Raw genomic sequence first — 18,206 nt, forward strand, 5'->3', positions numbered from 1 at the left:
TTGCCTTGTCACATGGTGCTCCATCATGCTGGAAAACACACAGATAATCACCAAATTGTGCCTGGATTGTTTGGAGAAGTTGCTCTTGGAGGATGTTTTGATACCATTCTTTATTTATGGAAGTGTCCTTGGGCAGAATTGTGAGTGGGATCATAATTGTCTCAGGGTGCTTCATTGTTGGCACAACACAGGACTCATGATAGCGTTCACCTTTTCCTTTTCTGGACAATCGATTTTCCAGATGTCCCAAACAGTTAGAAGGAGGATTCATCTGAAAAAAATAACTTTGCACCAGTCTTCTGCTGTCCAATCCTTGTACTTCTTGCAGAATTTCAGTCTGTCCTTGATGTTTTTCTTGGAAAGAAGTGGCTTTTTTGCTGCCCTTCTTGACTCAAGGCTGTCGTCCAAATGTTTTCACCTCACTGTGCATGCAGATGCTCTCACATCCACCTGCTGCCAGTACTGAGCAAGCTCTGCACTGGGGGCAACACAATTCTGTAGCTGACTCCTCAGGAGAAGATGGTCCTGGCTCTTGCTGGACACTTTCAGCTGATCACTTTGTGCCAATGGGTTCAGTGGGTTAAAAAAAAAATGGGTTAACTTTTTATGTGAATAAAGCTGATCACTCTGCATAATAATATTAAAACAATGTGAACTGCCACCACAAAAACTGAAGCCACAAATTTTGCAAAACACAACATTTGTGTCACTGCTAAATCTTTGGCTACTCCTGTACATGTAGTAATTTCGAAGAAGAAACAAGAAATAGGACATGGACAGTAATAAAGGTGCCCCTCCTTAATATTTGGTTACACAGCCTTTGGCCGTGATTACTGCCTCCAAATGTTTTTGTAGCCATCTGTAAGCTGCTTGCACCTGTCAGTTGGAATTTTCTCCCACTCTTCCTTTGCAGTTTGTTCAAGCTCTTGAATGTTTGCAGGATTCCTTTCCCCAGTGGTAGAATTCAGCTCTTTCCATAGATTTTCAATTGGATTGAGATCAAGATTCATTACTGGCCAGTTTAAAATGGTCCATTTTTTCCTTTTCATCCATTCTTGTGTGCTTTTGGATATGTACTTTGGATCTTTAACTTGCAGGAGACCCACAATCTTCAACTCAAACCTAGTTTCCTTACACTGGGTAGCACAATTCCCTAAAAATAATGTGGAAATCCCTGGTTTCATGATTTCTGTCATATGGTCAAGGCCTCCAGTACCAGAGGTAGCGAAGCAGCCCCACAACATTATCAGTTCTCCACCAACTTAACTTTAGGTATGGTGTTTTTGTCCTTATAAGCTTAATTTATAAACAAATTGCTGGTGTACATTGCCAAAAAAGCTGTACTTTGGTTTCATCTGTTAACATGAAGGATTGTGGTTTGTCCTGGTACTCTCTGGCAAAGATCAGTCATTTCTTTTGATGTATTTTCTTCAGCAGTGGGGTCCTCCTTGGCCTTTGCCCATAAAGCCCTTTTTGGTTTAGTGTTCGGCATATGTTACGTGGTTCTTTCTGCAGGTAGCTGACAGACCCAAACAGACAGAAATTAGTTGATGTTTCCTCTTCTATTTCTCCACAGAAAGTCCCTGGTAGTTGTTTCCCCTTGCTTCTTAGTAAAATTAAACTTACAGGAGTAAATGGATTACTAAGTTACTAAGAGGCTAAGAGGATGGAAATATCATATTGTGGTGGAAGCCATTACATATCTGGCTTAGTTGGACCACTGGGTGTAACCAAGAGGTGATGTTCCCCAATTAACCTAAACTAAAGTGATGGAGTTTCTCCCATCCTGTACCTCAGCTGTGAGATGTGAAGCTGTGACTACACAACCATATGTCCATGAATACAGGGCAGCACAGCCACCATAAATATCAGTGTGCCACACAGCAACAGCAGCACAATAAGACAAGCAGACTATTTAAATGGTGTTGTGATCTCTTGCAGGATTCAAATGGCAAGGAAGAATCGACAGCACCTTTCCAGAGGAAGTAAGTACAGTGGAGTGTTTATTAGAACTTCATTTTCTAACAAAATGAAAAAAAGATGTTCTCGAAGCATACTGAACGTAATCCATAGAGAAAATTAGTTTGAACTCATCTATTTATTGTTGTCTCTTTTGGCAGCACCAAGCTCCGGAACTCCTCAAGAACCATTGAAGAAAAGCTGGAAAGACTAGCTATGGCTGCACAGGTATGAGCCTGGAATCTAAATAGGAAGGAAGATGAGTTTGTGAAGGAAGTGTGCTGCACCCTTTGACTTTCCATGGCATTATGAGGGATCTAATTGTCTTCCTATTTTCCAGAGACTATCAAACATCACTAGGGAAATCTATCACTCTTGGCAGGTCATTTCAGCAGCGATGAAACAGTAAGACACCAGGGGTCTCTTTATGACCCGGAGCCTCTTCTGTTACCTTGTGTTGTTTGGAGGAGACCATGAGCTCCTGAGGTGGACTCCTCATCTTTTTTTTCTTTTAGAAGAGACCATACCAAAGAAGCAGGTTATTTAGCAGCCATTATTTTCCCTTTTTGAGTTTTTCTAAACAGGTTTAATCTCCCTCAAGTGCACTTCAGCAAACATGCTGGAGTACCAGATGACTCTTAAGCAATTCTATTCATTTTTCTCATGCTATTTGAAGAAGACCATGAGATCTGAGGTGTTTTCTGTCTATTCCTGAGTAGTGAATTGCATTATGGTTCCCTTCACTGATTCAATTACTTTAAACTACCCAGTTAAGTCAATTGATTCATTTTATTAATTTAATTAATTAGATTCACCACTAGGTTTCACTAGACAGGACTGGGTGTGCAGCAGCCATAGTCAATCATTACTAATACATAACTCATATGAGGGGGTGATGCACTTCACTGGAACTGTGAGATTCAATCTTTCCATAGCTTCTGCATTAAAATGAACTGGTAATGATTCAGCTTGAACTGAAAAGAATTGGTGAACGAGAACATCGTTTGTGAATAATCAGTCAGTTCCAGAATCACTTCAACGGAAATTGTGTAACTCATTTGTGGGTAAATATTCAGTCTAAACTTTCAAGAATCAGTAAATGGTGTCAGCTGGGTGCAGATAGTGAGTCGTAAAAAGTCTGGGTTAGGGTACAGGACAACAACAAATAATATATTTTTTATAAAACAAAGTTTTGTGTGACTGTAATTTAAATTATTGCATTTATTTTGCTCTTTTTATATATGGAAGTCTTCCTAACAGGAGTTACTTTAGTACATGTTAATATAAACATGCTCAAAGAATCATGAGAATCGAAAACCAAATGGGCTTTACTTTACTTTTAGACATGTATCTGAAAAATAAAAAAAATCACACATTTGCCTTAGTCCTAGTGTCACACTCAGCTGAATTGATTTGTGGGCACATGTTGTTTAAAAAGAATGATTTGTTCATGAATCACCCATCACACTGAACAGAACCCTAAGGACATGGAACAGGTCATCTTTATCATGGTCAATCTATGACCCAGAACAGATTTCTTACCTACTAGTTTGCCTCATAAGAGTCTGAAATATTCAAATGTTCCTAATGTTCTTCACAGGAGAACAGTGACATCTGAGTGTGGCCTGGTGTTGTTAAGGAGACTTTTTGAGTGTGTCACAGTGGTTTACTGGAGACAATGAGATACATTGATGTACACTGGTAGTTGTTTCTACTCAAATTGCATTAGTGGCATTGAGTAAGGGTCTGTAGAGTACAGGATGACTATCTTGGCTTCTTAAGTTTGTTACAAGCAACTCCATATCCTGATCCTCACTTCAAAGGAGGTGTTGTATATCCAGAAGTTGGTAGTAACGAGTTACATTTACTCCGTTACATTTACTTGAGTAACTTTTTTAAAAAATTGTACTTCTATGAGTAGTTTTACTGCACCGTACTTTTTACTTTTACTTGAGTACATTTGTGATGAAAAAACGCTACTCTTACTCCGCTACATTGGGCAACACTCGACTCGTTACTTTTTTTCATTTACACATTTATATACGCTATATTTTAGTTGGAGAGACGTCGCCAGTGGATCTACTGAATGACTGTGTAACCAATCAGACCTAGCAACAATAATCACGACTCCGTTTCACCAATCAGACGTAGCAACAATAATCACATGACTCCGTTTCACCAAACAGACATAGCCATGCAGTCACATGACCACACACAAACTTCCATCATCTGCAGCCTGTGAGAGACTTTTTAGTCATACAGGGCTCCTGATCACTGCTAAACGGTCACAGATTCACTGCAGGAATCTTGAGAACCACATCCTGCTGAAGCTTAAACATCACTTCACTGAGTGAAAATCAAGCACGTTTTAACCAAACATGCACAGACACAGACAGTCAAGGTAAAGTGAGACTTGTTGTATGTGCACAAGCTGCCTTGTTCTAATGTTATTTTCTATCAGCTGTGCTATTTGGAGGGCAAGTGAATATGCGGTATTATACTGTCAGTGTACAGAATATCTTGTCACTGTAAGTAGTTTGCACTTTTCAAACATACATGTTACCTACTGTAAGTAATGGCTTCAAAAGCTTTGTTATGAAAAACTGAGATTTGGAACTTTTTGTTATTTGTGCATCTTTATTTTGTAAAGATGTTATTTATTTTTACTCATTTTTTATTTTATTATTTGGAAATAGCAGAATTTGCACATTATTTTATATTTTTGTCTGTCTTATTACAATATTTCTAAAAAATAAATCATTTATTATGATCAAACAGGTACTCAGTACTTGAGTAGTCTTTTCACCAAATACATTTTTCCTCTTACTTGAGTAATTTTTTGGATGGACTACTTTTTACTTCTACTTGAGTAATATTATTTTGAAGTAACGCTACTCTTACTTGAGTAGAATTTTTGGCTACTCTACCCACCTCTGTGTATATCTCCCAGAAACCACCTTTATTGCATCTAACAGTTTGTGAGAATTCAAGGGTGTGAGTTATGGCTATGGTAGACTAGCAGCATTCATTTGCTTCTTGAGTCCACAGTTGCTTTTGTTCCACCATAGTGGGACACCAAACAGTCCATTTCCTCGGATGTGTGGTCCAGTGACTTGCTTTCTTTCCATTCTATGCTTTTTTAGTGGTGTTGTGCCTTTGAGGGGATAGCAAGGTGGTGACAGAATCTGTGTTTTTTTTTTTTGTGCAGAAATCAGAACTTGTGAAATCCCCAACCATAGCCCACAAAGAGTTTTACCTCCCTGCTGATGACATTGCAAGAAAACGTGACATCTTTGAGAGAGAAGCCACAAGCACAGAGAGTAGCAGTGGCAGCAGTAGCAGGAAGGTAAGCGTATCTTGCTTTTAGCAGGGCTTTCATGATCTTTTATCATGACTACCAGTCCCATAGCTCCTGTTATGATGGCCCTGCTGCTTTCATTCCAACTTGTTTCGGAATCAGTAGCCACTTTAACAATTCATGCTGTGATGATCCTTCCAATTCCTAATATATTGATGGAATCTTTAGAGTTCTCCTTTACTAATTGTTTTGGCGTGAGGCACACATGGTTATTTCTGTGTCTCTTGAACTCTGCAGTAGATTAGCCTTATTAAGATTCTTCTTTTTACCTTTTTAATAATTAGGTGAAAAAATATCATAGGAAGAGACAATAATGTGTTTGGGCTCGGATGTGCAGAGGGTCTCAGTTAGAATGAAAGTCTTATGGAAGTATAGATATAGAATGAAAGGGGCTGCAGCATTAATGTTACCATAATGTACCATAAAGTATCTATCTATCTATCTATCTATCTATCTATCTATCTATCTATCTATCTATCTATCTATCTATCTATCTATCTATCTATCTATCTATCTATCTATCTATCTATCTATCTATCTATCTATCTATCTATCTAATGGGCATGACACTCATTATCCCTTGGATGGAGTTGCTAATTCTTCCAGCTTCCCAGAAGAATTATTAAAATTTAACAAAACTTTAGTATTTGCTTCCCTACTTTCATTCACATTGTGAGATGCTGACTGCATAACTTGTCAAGTGCCTTGTTCTGTTTCTGTGTTTTCGCAGGAAAAATTGGGATTTGCTAAAGGAATCTCAGAGAGGATCAGCCAGTGGGTAGCTAAAACACAGAGTTCCCAGACAACAGTTGGCTCCAAGGTAAACATCAAAGAGTGATCTGTTTACTTGAAGTAAATTTGGACCTGAAACACAGATCCAGCAGCACATCTGATGTAAGCTTCATCTAACTACTTCGTATTTCATAGCAAACATGAGCACAAAGCAGTGGTGACAGGTGCACCGACTGTAAAAATAGTTGTGGCACCAGCTAGGCTTCCTTCCCTGTTTAACTGTTGACATCTGAGCCATAGAAAAATAAATAATATTGCCACATTATAAGGTAAACAGTAGAAAAGAGAAGCTAACAAATCCTGCTATTATTACATCCTCTTACACACGTACACATTTCATATTGATGGATTTAATCCACGTTTCTCTTTATAAACAGAGAGATGTCAAAGCAGCCCAATGACATGCCAGGCAGTGTTGTTGTCCCATAGTGCTTGTTCACTGGTTCAGCTTCCAGCACAATTACCTTCCGTGTGTATTCTGCATGTTCCCCTCATGTTTGTATGGTCTTCCTCCTAAATGGTTCTGGTTTACTGCTGCTTTCCAAAGCCATGATGTTAGACTGATTGGAAACCAAGGCAAAGAAGAGTACGAAGCTGAAGAGACCCTTCAGAGGGCTCTTATGCCATAAGGTCCTTGTATCACTGATTCTGATAAAATTGGGTTTAGAAAATGGACTCGATGCAAAAAGAGAACAAAAGTAAAATATGATGTACAGTACAATCAACACACAGACATTGAGCAGGCAGGAGCTGAACCTGTGTTAAAACAATAAAATGTAAAAATACTAAAATCCATGTTTTGAGTCAGTGTGCTATGTGTTATGATTATCCATGTTGTCAATTTTTTGTACACTTATTTAAGGCTTTTTTCTTAATAGTTATTTCCCATTATGAGGTTTCGGAAGCAATGGGTTTGAATTTTGCATTTAGTTTTATAGCAGAATTTGTTTTAGTTTTTAGATGTTATTTTTCCCAGGGCACCCCCATTTTGTATTGTTGTCAACATGTCACGACACAGTTACTAAGGAAGGTGGTGTTGGAAGTAACGTGATTAACGACATCAGCACGTTGCTATAAGGGTCCATTCACACCTAAGTGTTTTTCTGACTTTTTACCACTAGACCAGAACGCTGCTAAACCACTTGTAAAGTTTTTTGCCATTATTTTCAATGACACTATTCACCGCTAAGCATTTTTGCAGCAAGCAGTTTAGAAATCCTCCACATGCAGCAGTTTTCGAGTGTTTTCAGCCAAAGGTGTTTTCAATTGAAATCAGTGGTAACGCTCATAAAATGCTGGTTAAAAAATGAAAAACAGAAAAACAAACAAAAAAAAAAACAAGCATTTTTGAAGCATTTTTACAGGAAGTCACTGCCTCTTCCTGGATGAGCAATGAGTGAAGCAGCTCATCGAAACTAGAATATAAAAAAGCTGGTGTTGTAGTGACCCTGTAGTTAGGATATAGTGGGTTGGATAATGGATGGATGGATAGATGGTGTTGTAGTGTACACGTGTGCTTTGGTCACCTAGTGACGGCTATTAAGGAGGGGGTCAAGTACACATGGATCTTGCAATCAGGTGACAAGATCTGAACAAAAGGTATACATATAGTTTTAAATCAAGTTGAAATTTAGTAAGATTAGTAGAGATGTTTTAACATACAGGCAGAATGGTAGCATAGGTTCTGTTTATACATTTCTGGGCTGATCAATATTAGTGAATGTGCATAACTGTGGATGACTACTTGTTCTAATACTGACCAACATTTCACACTCCTTATTATTTATAGGCTTTTATCATTGGATTGCATGTAGCACACCCTTTTTTGATTGGCTGTACAGTTGTGCTTAGTAAAGGACAGACTTACCATCCACCACGTTTGCTTCTTGCCATACTCCCAGAGCTGTTGTGATAATCACCAGCTCTCTGTGACCTAAACTGGGTTGATAAAATTTACTCCTCAGCACATGAAGGATTACATACATATGAATATAACATTTGTTCAGTTCTTCTCACTTGATTGTATCAATTGCTTAAACTCTTCCTCAGTAGCTGTCACTAGCCAATCACATTACATGTGTGCACCAGCAGCAACATTTTGTTTTTGAGAAATGACACTTTTTTTTTGTTGAGAAGCCCTGTAGTTGACTTCCAAACATACATGTGTCACTCTAAATATATCTATACTAGGGGTTCATCCCCAGCTCGCTTCGCTCCCCAAACCCCCCCTAGCCTGCTCTGTGCACCAGCCACTTTGCATCTCTGCCCCAAGGAGATGTAGTCGCTCCTCCGAAACCCCCTCTTAAATGGTGATACAATGGGAAACAAATACAGTTATATATATATTTTATTTCACAACATACTGTACATAGAACACAATATTCTCATCTCAAACCCACTTCTTGATCCAGGTCACAGGAGGCCACAGCCTATCTTAGCTACACTGTGCACAATATAGGAATCCACCCAGAATAAAGCTCTAGTCGTTCACTGTGAGGCAGTTTGAAGTTTCCTATCAAATAATCTTTGAGATGTGGTAGGCAAATCAGAGTATTCAGAGAAAAACCAGGAACATGAACAGAACATACAACTCTACAAAAATAGCAGACAGAAAGAGGATTGATACCCAGGACAATGGATCCTCCTGCTTTCATAACACATAAGACCAAGAATTTTTAAATTTCAGATTTATTTCTCAGACAAAGATATTTTTTCATGCTTTTTGTGCTTTTAATGACACAAATGATATGAAACAATTGTGAAAGTTAAAAACATTCCAAAATATTCAGAACATTCTAAATTCTAGAAAAGCTCTGATTTGGTTTAAATAAGCGCTGAAGTGTAAATCGGGGTGCCAGCTTTCATTCAGTGCAGAAGATTGTATTGTATGGCGGCTGTGTTCTCCTTCTCGTTGGTCTCTCCTTATAACTCCAGCACTTGTCTTGTTGATGGTTCCCATGAACTTCCTCTTAATGAATTCGATGAGCACAGTTAGGTTTACTGATCTTTTCTTGCTGCAGGACTACAGAAAGGGTGATGTCTCTAGGAAACGCAACATCTGGGAGGACAGAGGGGAGAGTCAAAATAAGCAGTGACACCTGTTCTGGTGAGTGGTGCAGTCCGTGATCAGTTCAGCATTTTTGTGGAAAAATCCAGCCATTTGTACAGGGGTGGATTGGGAAGAAAAACACCATTAGAGCTGCCATGTTTCTCCTCCTTTGGGCCAATGCAGTAAGTCAGGTGGTTTAATGGAGGATCATTCAGGGTGCACTCAGTTACACTTTCGGGGTCACAGTGGTGCCTCCTATTTTTTTAATATGAGCAGACTGGCTTAGTGGTCAAGGCCTAAAATTACTGGTTTAACATGCTTCCCTCTGGGATAATAAAGTCTGCCTAAACCTAAACCTAAACCTAAACCTAAACATGCATAATCTCACTGGAGTGCACATGCAACAGTATGGGCAAGCAAGCACCATTAAAGACACTTCATAAAAGAGAGTGTTATGGTGAGGTCCAGCTCTTCCTTGACTCTATTGTTTGGTTGTTTTTCAGATCACGCAAGATGGTGTGCAGAAGACTCAAACTCATAAGTGCACTGTGGTACCAGAGGGCAGACAGCTGTTCCACCTTGCATGTCTTTGGCACTTTAACTTACACAATTAGTAGTCGTTTAGTAGTTATTTCTGAGCGTCTGGCACAAGGTGCTTTATATACAGCTGACCACAAAGTGGCCCCTCACCAGCTTATCCCTAAAATATCATTAACTATTCTCATCACCTCCAATGTCTTATTTCCTTATGGAGTGCTGAAAGAAAAGCCTCTCAGAGTTCCAGGAACCCTTCAGATGCAAATGGGCACAGTAAATGAATGGCATTGACTCAAAGGAACAGAAAGAAAAATGGAGAGCACAGCACCAAGTAAATCTAACACCAGCAGACTATGGTTCACTCAGTGAACTGTACAAAGAGTCGACTAATCCTTGCACCCTCAAGCATCTCATCTTTGGGCCTAAGAAACCTACTGGTTCACCATTATACATTGATACAAGATAGCCTCAGGTCTGAGTTAAGGGTTATTATACACAGCAGAATCAGGTGTTACCTCCTGTTGGTCTTGACTATCTCTGGACTATGGACCAGGTCTCAAGGAATTCCTGTTGTGGGTAATAATCTAGATGGTTTGTCAAATTTGAGGCCACTTCATTGCACTCTGCAGAAGTTCTTCAACTCATGCTGCTCCTAGAGATATACTAAAACTGTATGTTTAGGGGGGCCCAATATGGCCAAACCAGGTGACCATTAAGGCCTGAAAGAAATTCACTTCTGTGATGCCATCTGTGTACCCAGGTGGTTTGCAGGCTATAAGGCAAAGCTGAGGTTGTGTCCTTAACCTGAGACCTCCAAAGAACCATTACTGCTTGAAGGTGGCATTGCTCTCCTCTCTTTCTAGGTCTGTGATTAAGAAGCTGTGGTGTGCCTGAATGTTCTGAACTATGCAATCACCCCAAGGAAACCTTGCCTTAAAAGAGATGCTATTGTAATGTATAAGCTTACTGTGACATTTTTTAAAGAATAAAATTATTCAAATGCACGATTGTCTTTGCAGTGTATTTGCTTTTTAGGACTATTAGTCAAAAGCACCTTACTTGAATATAAACCAGAAGCTGGGGGACTCTGTATTCTGTATTCTTAACTTCACCATAATTGTGGGCTTAGAATTAGTTTGGGGGTTTGAACGCCTCTTTTATATAACAGAAATCTACAGTCAAGAAGACAGAAAATCCAATATGAAGTCACTTAATATAGCGATGTGGCATACGATCTTTCCAGGTTTGAAATTCTGCAGAGTGGACTGGACACCATTTTACAAAAAGAACATCAGTCAGCTCAGGATGTTGTTGATGAAGGAGAAAAAGACTTCAGAGTCTTTTCAAGAGTCAATGGAGTGCAAATCTTGTGATTGCTCCGATCTGATCGTCAAGAGGAGCAGCGTGGTGATTCATCTAAGACTGTAAAACCAAGCTGCTCAGTATTCTTCTGCCTACGATCATTTGAATCCAGAGATGAGAAACTCCATGATTCTTCATAGACTGAACAGTTGAACCCTTAAATTCATGAGTTTATTTATTATTGCACTTAACACAGTCAACTGCTTAATCCTTGTGCACCTAAACAAACTTTCCTGCTGTTAGAGCCACTATAAAACAACAATGCACCTCACCTCCTTCCCCCATATACATGTAATGACTGAACTCAAGTTCCAATCTACTCTCCAACATTTAGTTTCTTCTCAACTACTCCTGATATTCAATCTGATATTGCAGGATTTCTGTTGTTCCTGGAACCACATCAAAGTTGTCATTGCAGGACCATCATTCACCTTTATTTGATCTGTCCTAAATGAACATTTAAAACATGTACATTATGTGATAACAATGTTTCCACGCGTACACATATAGGAGTTAATTGAATAACAAAGATTTTGCTGGGTTGGCAAATGAGCCTGAGATGAAAGGAGGGAGAATGAGAAAGGAAGAACAAAAGGAGAGTCCAGAGGTTAAAGGCAAAGAAAGAAAAAGACGAAGAGGCAGGATCATGGCAGAGTCGGTGTAGAAGTGAAGAAGTTGGTTGGTTGGGAAGTGGCTACAGGTTGAGCAAACAAATGACACTCACAGGGCAGAGTCACTCCTACTGAGCTCCTCACAGCTGTAATCTCCTGTTCTTGACTACCCTACTGCCTGCCCGCTCTGGCCTCGGCTGAGACGCACCTCGCCAGCCCTTTGTCTTCCCATGCACTATAGCCACACTCCCTGGATCCATGGAAGGATCCAGCCAAGTCCTTCATTCAATAAGAACAGTACTTGCAGTTAACTACGCTCCCACACAAGGGTCTGATCACACTGCCTCCTCTCCTCCACAGTGTCTACTTGCTCTCCTAATTTTACCTTGATGTTTCTCTTCCAACGGTCCCCTATCATTCGCCTATCGTTCTCTCCCTGTACTGCTTGGGCTCTGATTTTTACCTGTTGGTGAGTGCAGGTGCGCAATTAAGCACCTAGAGTACTGATCTGCTACCCACCCCATCAACATCCCGGAGTTTCTCCATCACACTATGGCACATCTGCCCCCCAAGCTTAATAGCAATGTGCATTTTTTTCCCTTAAAAATTTACACTGGCACAGACCACACTTCATTACATATACAGCTAAACAGAGCAATCTCAAATTCATGGCAAGTTCATTAATATTGTAACAGAGATATGGCTGGCTGACAATGGAGAAGAGAAAATAATACAGTATTCCTCTTGGCATCATGCTCAGTTATAACAGACACAGTAAAACAAAATCTAATTTCTAGTGACCTAGAACAAGTTGGTGCCCACCCTTTGGCATTCTGCAATATTATATGTGTTTATTCTGGTCAGTCTAATGTGATAATGAAAACCTTTAACATTTGGAGTCTAATGCTGCCAATATCTCTGGTATCTTTCCATATGGGTAGGGGTGGCAGGATTCCAAGAAGACAAACACAATAGAGGAGGATCAGTGACAGTTTATAAAGATTGTCACACTTGTATTTTTTGACAAACAGAGCTTTATTGTGACCAGCTAGTCAGCAGCTCTAGTCAGGGTATGCTAGACTAAATCTGTGAGTCTTCAGCCAGGATTTAAAAGCTGACAAAGAAGGGGCATTTCTTATATTTGCAGGAAGATCATTCCACAGCGTCACATCCTGTAACTAAAAGCTCGACCTCCTACTGTTATTTTATTAATCCTTGAAATCTTTACCGCATCCTGAGATTGTAATATGCCCTCTGGTACATACTGTATGTACTGATAAGTTCAGATATATAACTAGGGCCTAGGCCATTTAAAACTTTGTATTTAAAACTAAAAATTTTGAAATGTGCCTTCAGAGGAAATGAAAAACAGTACAATGGGTTAAAATTTGTTAAGTTGGTGTACTTTCTAGTTCTAGCAGCATTTTAAATTAACTGATGGCTGCTAATAGAATGATTCAAACAGCCTGTGAATATTGCAATGCAGCAGTCAATTCTACTAGAAATAAATAAACTTCTTAACAGCATCCATATTTAGAAACTGTCTTCATTTTCTTAATTATTAAACTTGAGAAAGCAGTTTTTAGATGGTACTGTAATGTGTGCTTCAACAGAAAGACTGGCGTTAAATATAAGTTGCATGCCGATTCAGTGAAATGAACAGACAGATGAGACAGGCCCTCACCACCCCCTGTAGGGACACCAGTTCTCAGCACAGTAGCTCAGATCCAGGAAGCGAAAGCAAATCCAGGCGCCAAGTGGAAGAGTTGACTGGACAACCCAGATTTTCTGATTAAAGAAGAAATGGCCCCTGGAAGTGATCTGCCCTGCACTTTGTGGAGAACTCTAAATTATATTACAGTGGATGTGCCAAGATGCAAGACCAACCTGCAGAAATGGGGTCTCCTGCCAGCTGATCTAGATGTTTTGAGCATGTGTGGTGCTGCCCAGAATTCTAATGACTTGCTTATCTGTCCCAAATTAGACCACCCATGCATGATGGAAGACATCCAAGAAGCCATCCTGGTCACATATTTCTGGCAGTCTTGTGTTTGACACGCAGAAAGAAGAATAAGAAGAAAAATTAATTTTAGGCCTACCTTGTTAGAAAGTGACAGGATGTTTTTTCTGCCTATATCATTCCCACCAATTCCTAACATCTCTATTCTTCGGCTTCGTGTATTCAAAGACAAGTAATTACCAACCTTTTAATTTGCCACAGTTTGTTACATTTCTTTACCTTGTCATATTCCTTTATTTCTCTTTATGCTTTCATGTGAATTTCCCTTTGGGATTAATAAAGTATCTATCTATCTATCTATCTATCTATCTATCTATCTATCTATCTATCTATCTATCTATCTATCTATCTATCTATCTATCTATCTATCTATCTATCTATCTATCTATCTATCTATGTGAGGTCTCCATTTCAAAGCTGTTAGAATGGCTCACCTCCATTTTGCATCTTAGTGGTATAACAAGTGGCCTGTAGACTAGTAGGGATTCCAATTGTTCTTCTTTGTACCAGTTCTAGAGTTAACAGAGCCTGGAGGCTAAATAACTGATGTGGATGAGTGTACCCACCCTTGCAGTTGACCACAGAGGTTCCATCTCCATGCAAGTGCTGCAGTATGCAGATGCTGGACATTTACTGTTGGATGCCACAGTATTACTCATGCTGTCCTTGTAAACTGCCAATGACGGACATGGTACTGCAATTAACCTTCCACACGACTCAATTTTAGTCTGGAATTCAATACAAGTCAGCAATCGCAGTCTTATGAGTTAATAACACTGCAGAGAAGCTTGAAGAGTATTGACCTCCACTCAGGTGTAGGAAGATTTCATGATTGCCAAGCACTGCTTGACCCCACCTCATTGGGGTCTTTGATTTATGCACTTGTCTAGTAGATAGTGTGATGGCAATAGTGCAGCAGCACAGCATGACAAAAACGTAAGTGTGATGTGACTTCAAACCGGAAAAAGGAGACTCAGAAAGAAAGCACTGTATGCAAACCAAGAACCAGATCTATATGAGATGTCAATCCATCACATTCCAAAATTCTGAGCCCATGAACATTTGACATCAAACCTGAAGGTATGTTTATTGGGAAGGAAGTAAAGCAATAGACATAAATTTGAACACATGGGAAACTGCATGGATTGTAACTGTGAAGAAATGAATTCTTAAAGAATTGCTTTAATAAATCATTCTGTTATGGAATTATTCACAATGACATTCATGTGTCTCAAGTTCCTTCAGCAGTGATTTAGGGCAGCGAGGTGGCAAAGCACAGAAAGAACAAGTGAGGAAGGCTGAAAGGGGTGTCTGCTGCTGTCTCCATGACCTGTCATGTGTCACTGGCACCGTTCACTTAACACTGCTTCTTGGAGGCCTCATCAAGTCCCCTGATTTGGTTATCATTTTACCTATAAATAGACCATAATGAGTGCTTAGCTACGTTTGTCACGTGGCACAAGGAACATTTAAAGTCACTGGGAGAGCAAAAATTTGAGTTGCTGCCACTGGCTTTCTGGGAACACTGCTGCATTCTCTGCTTGGAAAAGGTAAGTAATGTCTCAGAGAGGAAAGATCATACCGGCACTAAGCCAGTAGGAATAGGATGGCATACTAGCAAACCTTTGTGTGTTTGTGAACTACACTTAGAGACTGACAAGCCAGCTTCATTCAGTTGGTATGACAAGTAAGCAAAAGTTGTGAACCGTCAAAGTGCCTCCAGATCCAGATCATAAGCAGGTTGGTGTGAAGGAGGACAGGCTCCGTGCCTTTAGTACCATGTCAGTGATGACCTAGCAGTTTTTTGGCAAGTTGGTGTTCATTCTTTAAGTCTGTTTATCGAAGGCAATCAGGTTGCAGCAAAATTCCTGTGCTGAGCATTCTTGCCAGATGGTGACAATACAATGCTAAGGTACTTATAGGCAGGTTCCTTATCAGTCTGTGGTGAGTAAGTAGACATTCATTATGGTTAATTATAACCAAAAGGATTGTCAGGCAGATAGGCCGAATGTTACTGTGCTAAGCTGGTGTGTCAAGTGAGGTGAATAAAGATTCATGAGCTATGCTGGGCCTAATAGGCTGTTCTTCTTGACATTATTCTAACGGTTCAAAATTAATTTCAAGTCAATGCTAAGCCATTGCCAGGTGCCTGCAGACTCTGTAGTGAGTTATTACCCCATTTTAATATTTGTTTTGGATCAACTCAGTGTTGGCTCAGCTACAAGACATTGACACAGTGGTTAGTGCTGCTGTCTCACTGATCCCATGACTAAATCTGCACTTGCATGTGGCACCAGCACATTTTCACTATGCTGGCCACATCCTCAGATACAGGCTGGTTAGTTAGATTAACTGGTGCCACATGAGATTTGTGTGTGAGTCGGTGGCCATGTGATAGAGCTGAATCCTGTCTGCTTTTATTTGAGATTTTTTTTAATTAAAGATGGCTAGTTAGAGAGTCAAGGCTGTCAAGAGGCAGGGCCTGTTAAAGCCCATTGCGGCACTTCCTGTGTGATTTTGGGCTATACAAAAATAAACTGTATTGTATTGTATTGTATAGTTAGTGATGAGCACACATATAGCTTAAATAGCTGAGGAGCAGTTGTCTTTGTGACTCTTAGTGAATTGCCTTCAGGTTAATAAAAAAGTGATAAAAACTTTTTTTACTAGAAAGTGAACTTAAATGAATCAACATTAAAATACTTCTGTGCACTAAATATCATGGAAGGTATACAATAAGTGACAATAAGTGATAATTGTGAATTTCACAGAGATGTAAAATGCACATTATTTTTCATTTCTGAGACAGCACCTAGAGCACTCAAGTGACATTTTTTCATGAAATGATGAGTTCAGTGACCATGAAGTGTGTCATCAAAATTAGAATTATGGGAAAGGGAGTCTTCATGGAGCATGAGAAAAACAGTTCCAGGGGTGTAATTAAGAAGGCAATATAATAACAAGGATAGCGTAACACAAAGTTTACGGGCGGAGTGGTGGCTCTGAGGCTAAGGATCTGCGCTGGTATCCAGAAGGTTGCCGGTTCGAATCCCCGTCACTGCCAAAAGAGATCCTACTCTGCTGGGCCCTTGAGCAAGACCCTTAACCTGTAATTGCTCCAGGGGCGCTGTACAATGGCTGACCTTGCGCTCTAACCCCAAGGGGTATGCGAAAACTAATAAATTTCTAATACGAGAAATCGTATAAGACGAAACAAAAAAAAAAAAAAAACAGACATAACAATAACTGACTAACAGATGCACTATAGGTAGCCACACTTCAAAACTGTTGTCACTGGTGCTTTGCAAAACATACTAGGACCAAACAAAATGTGCTACAAAGCTGTAGGTGACTAAGAGATTTGCTCTAGGTAGCCCCTATTCTATACAGTCAGTCATTTTCTAACTCGCTTAGTCCTGAACAGGGTCACGGTGGTTTCCTGGAGCCTATCTGAGCAGAAAATAGGGCACAAGGCAGTAACAAACCTCAGGCAGGGTGCCAGTCCATCACTAGGCATACACACACACACACATGGGACAATTTTAGGAAATGAAAATCCACCAAACCTGCATGTCTTTGGACTATGGGAAGAAACCCACATAGACATGGGGAGAACATGCAAACTCCATGCAGGGAAGACCTGAAACGTGAACCCTAGTCTCCTTACTGTGAGGCAGCAGCACTACCACTGTGATACATTGTATTTTAATTATGACAGAACAAATGTTTTGTCTGGGTCACTGTTTAGGAGACACATACCACTAGCCCCTATTCTAACGTGTTGTTGCTGGTGCTTTGCAAGCCATTTTCGGACAAATTATGTCTTTGTTAAGCTCTGGTTACATAGCAGCAAGTGACTAACATATGCACTATTGGTGTCCCTGTTCTAATGTGCTGCTATTGGTGGTTTTATTAGCACCAAATAAAGTGTTTGTTAAGGTCTTGTAATTGACTCACTGAAGCCCCCAGGTAGCCCCTATTCTGAAGTGGTACAAATGCTTTTTCTTGAACCCCAAATTTCAATAGGAATGTAAAGCACTTGAATGTATGAGATTTTATAAATGTCTTAAGAAATTCATTTATTTTAGTTGGAGGTCTATTGATGAAAACACATATGACATTGCAAATGGGGCAGGTAGTGCAGTGCAGTGTTTAAGGTTTTGAACTTCAAACCCTGAGATGGTGGGTTCAGATCCCTCTACTGTGTGTGACTTAACCTGCCTGGGCTCCAAATGGATAAAAGCAATAAGAAATGTAGTCAACTGTAGCTCCAGCATTGTAAGTCACCTGGGATGAAGGAGTAAGCCAAATGAATGAAGAAGGACTTCATAAGAGATTTAATCCTAATCCACTGCTAGGTCCAGGTTGGCTGACTGAATTTAGTACATTACAACAACCTAGATGAGAACAGGTCATTCAGCCCAACAAAGCTCGCCAGTCCTATCCACGTAATTCTCTTAGAATAATATCATCTCTAGTTTAAAAAGTCCTACTGTCTGCCCCACTGCTTGGTAGCTT

General features: G+C 39.8%; 1 protein-coding gene and 1 long non-coding RNA gene across 6 annotated transcripts in view; one reads left to right on the plus strand and one right to left on the minus strand.

The window, feature by feature from the left end:
- The window catches only part of lad1 (ladinin), a 70,035-nt gene extending 59,336 nt beyond the window's left edge, over positions 1-10,699 (plus strand). For all 5 annotated transcript variants that reach the window (XM_028796981.2, XM_028796979.2, XM_028796980.2 and 2 more), the window contains 6 exons: positions 1,942-1,985; positions 2,121-2,187; positions 5,168-5,305; positions 6,048-6,137; positions 9,130-9,215; positions 9,662-10,699. In XM_028796981.2, the coding sequence (XP_028652814.2) occupies positions 1,942-1,985; positions 2,121-2,187; positions 5,168-5,305; positions 6,048-6,137; positions 9,130-9,204 (414 nt within the window). In that variant the 3' untranslated portion in view covers positions 9,205-9,215; positions 9,662-10,699. The remainder of the gene's footprint in view (positions 1-1,941; positions 1,986-2,120; positions 2,188-5,167; positions 5,306-6,047; positions 6,138-9,129; positions 9,216-9,661) is intronic.
- Positions 7,318-7,764, minus strand: LOC127527062 (uncharacterized). Its single transcript, XR_007934430.1, has 2 exons — positions 7,619-7,764; positions 7,318-7,557 (listed from the first exon to the last, which is right to left on the minus strand). It is a non-coding gene; the product is annotated as an uncharacterized LOC127527062 (long non-coding RNA).
- Positions 10,700-18,206: the final 7,507 nt, after the last annotated feature.

Source organism: Erpetoichthys calabaricus, chromosome 3, assembly GCF_900747795.2.
Source record: "Erpetoichthys calabaricus chromosome 3, fErpCal1.3, whole genome shotgun sequence".
Classification (NCBI taxonomy): Eukaryota; Metazoa; Chordata; class Cladistia; order Polypteriformes; family Polypteridae; genus Erpetoichthys; species Erpetoichthys calabaricus.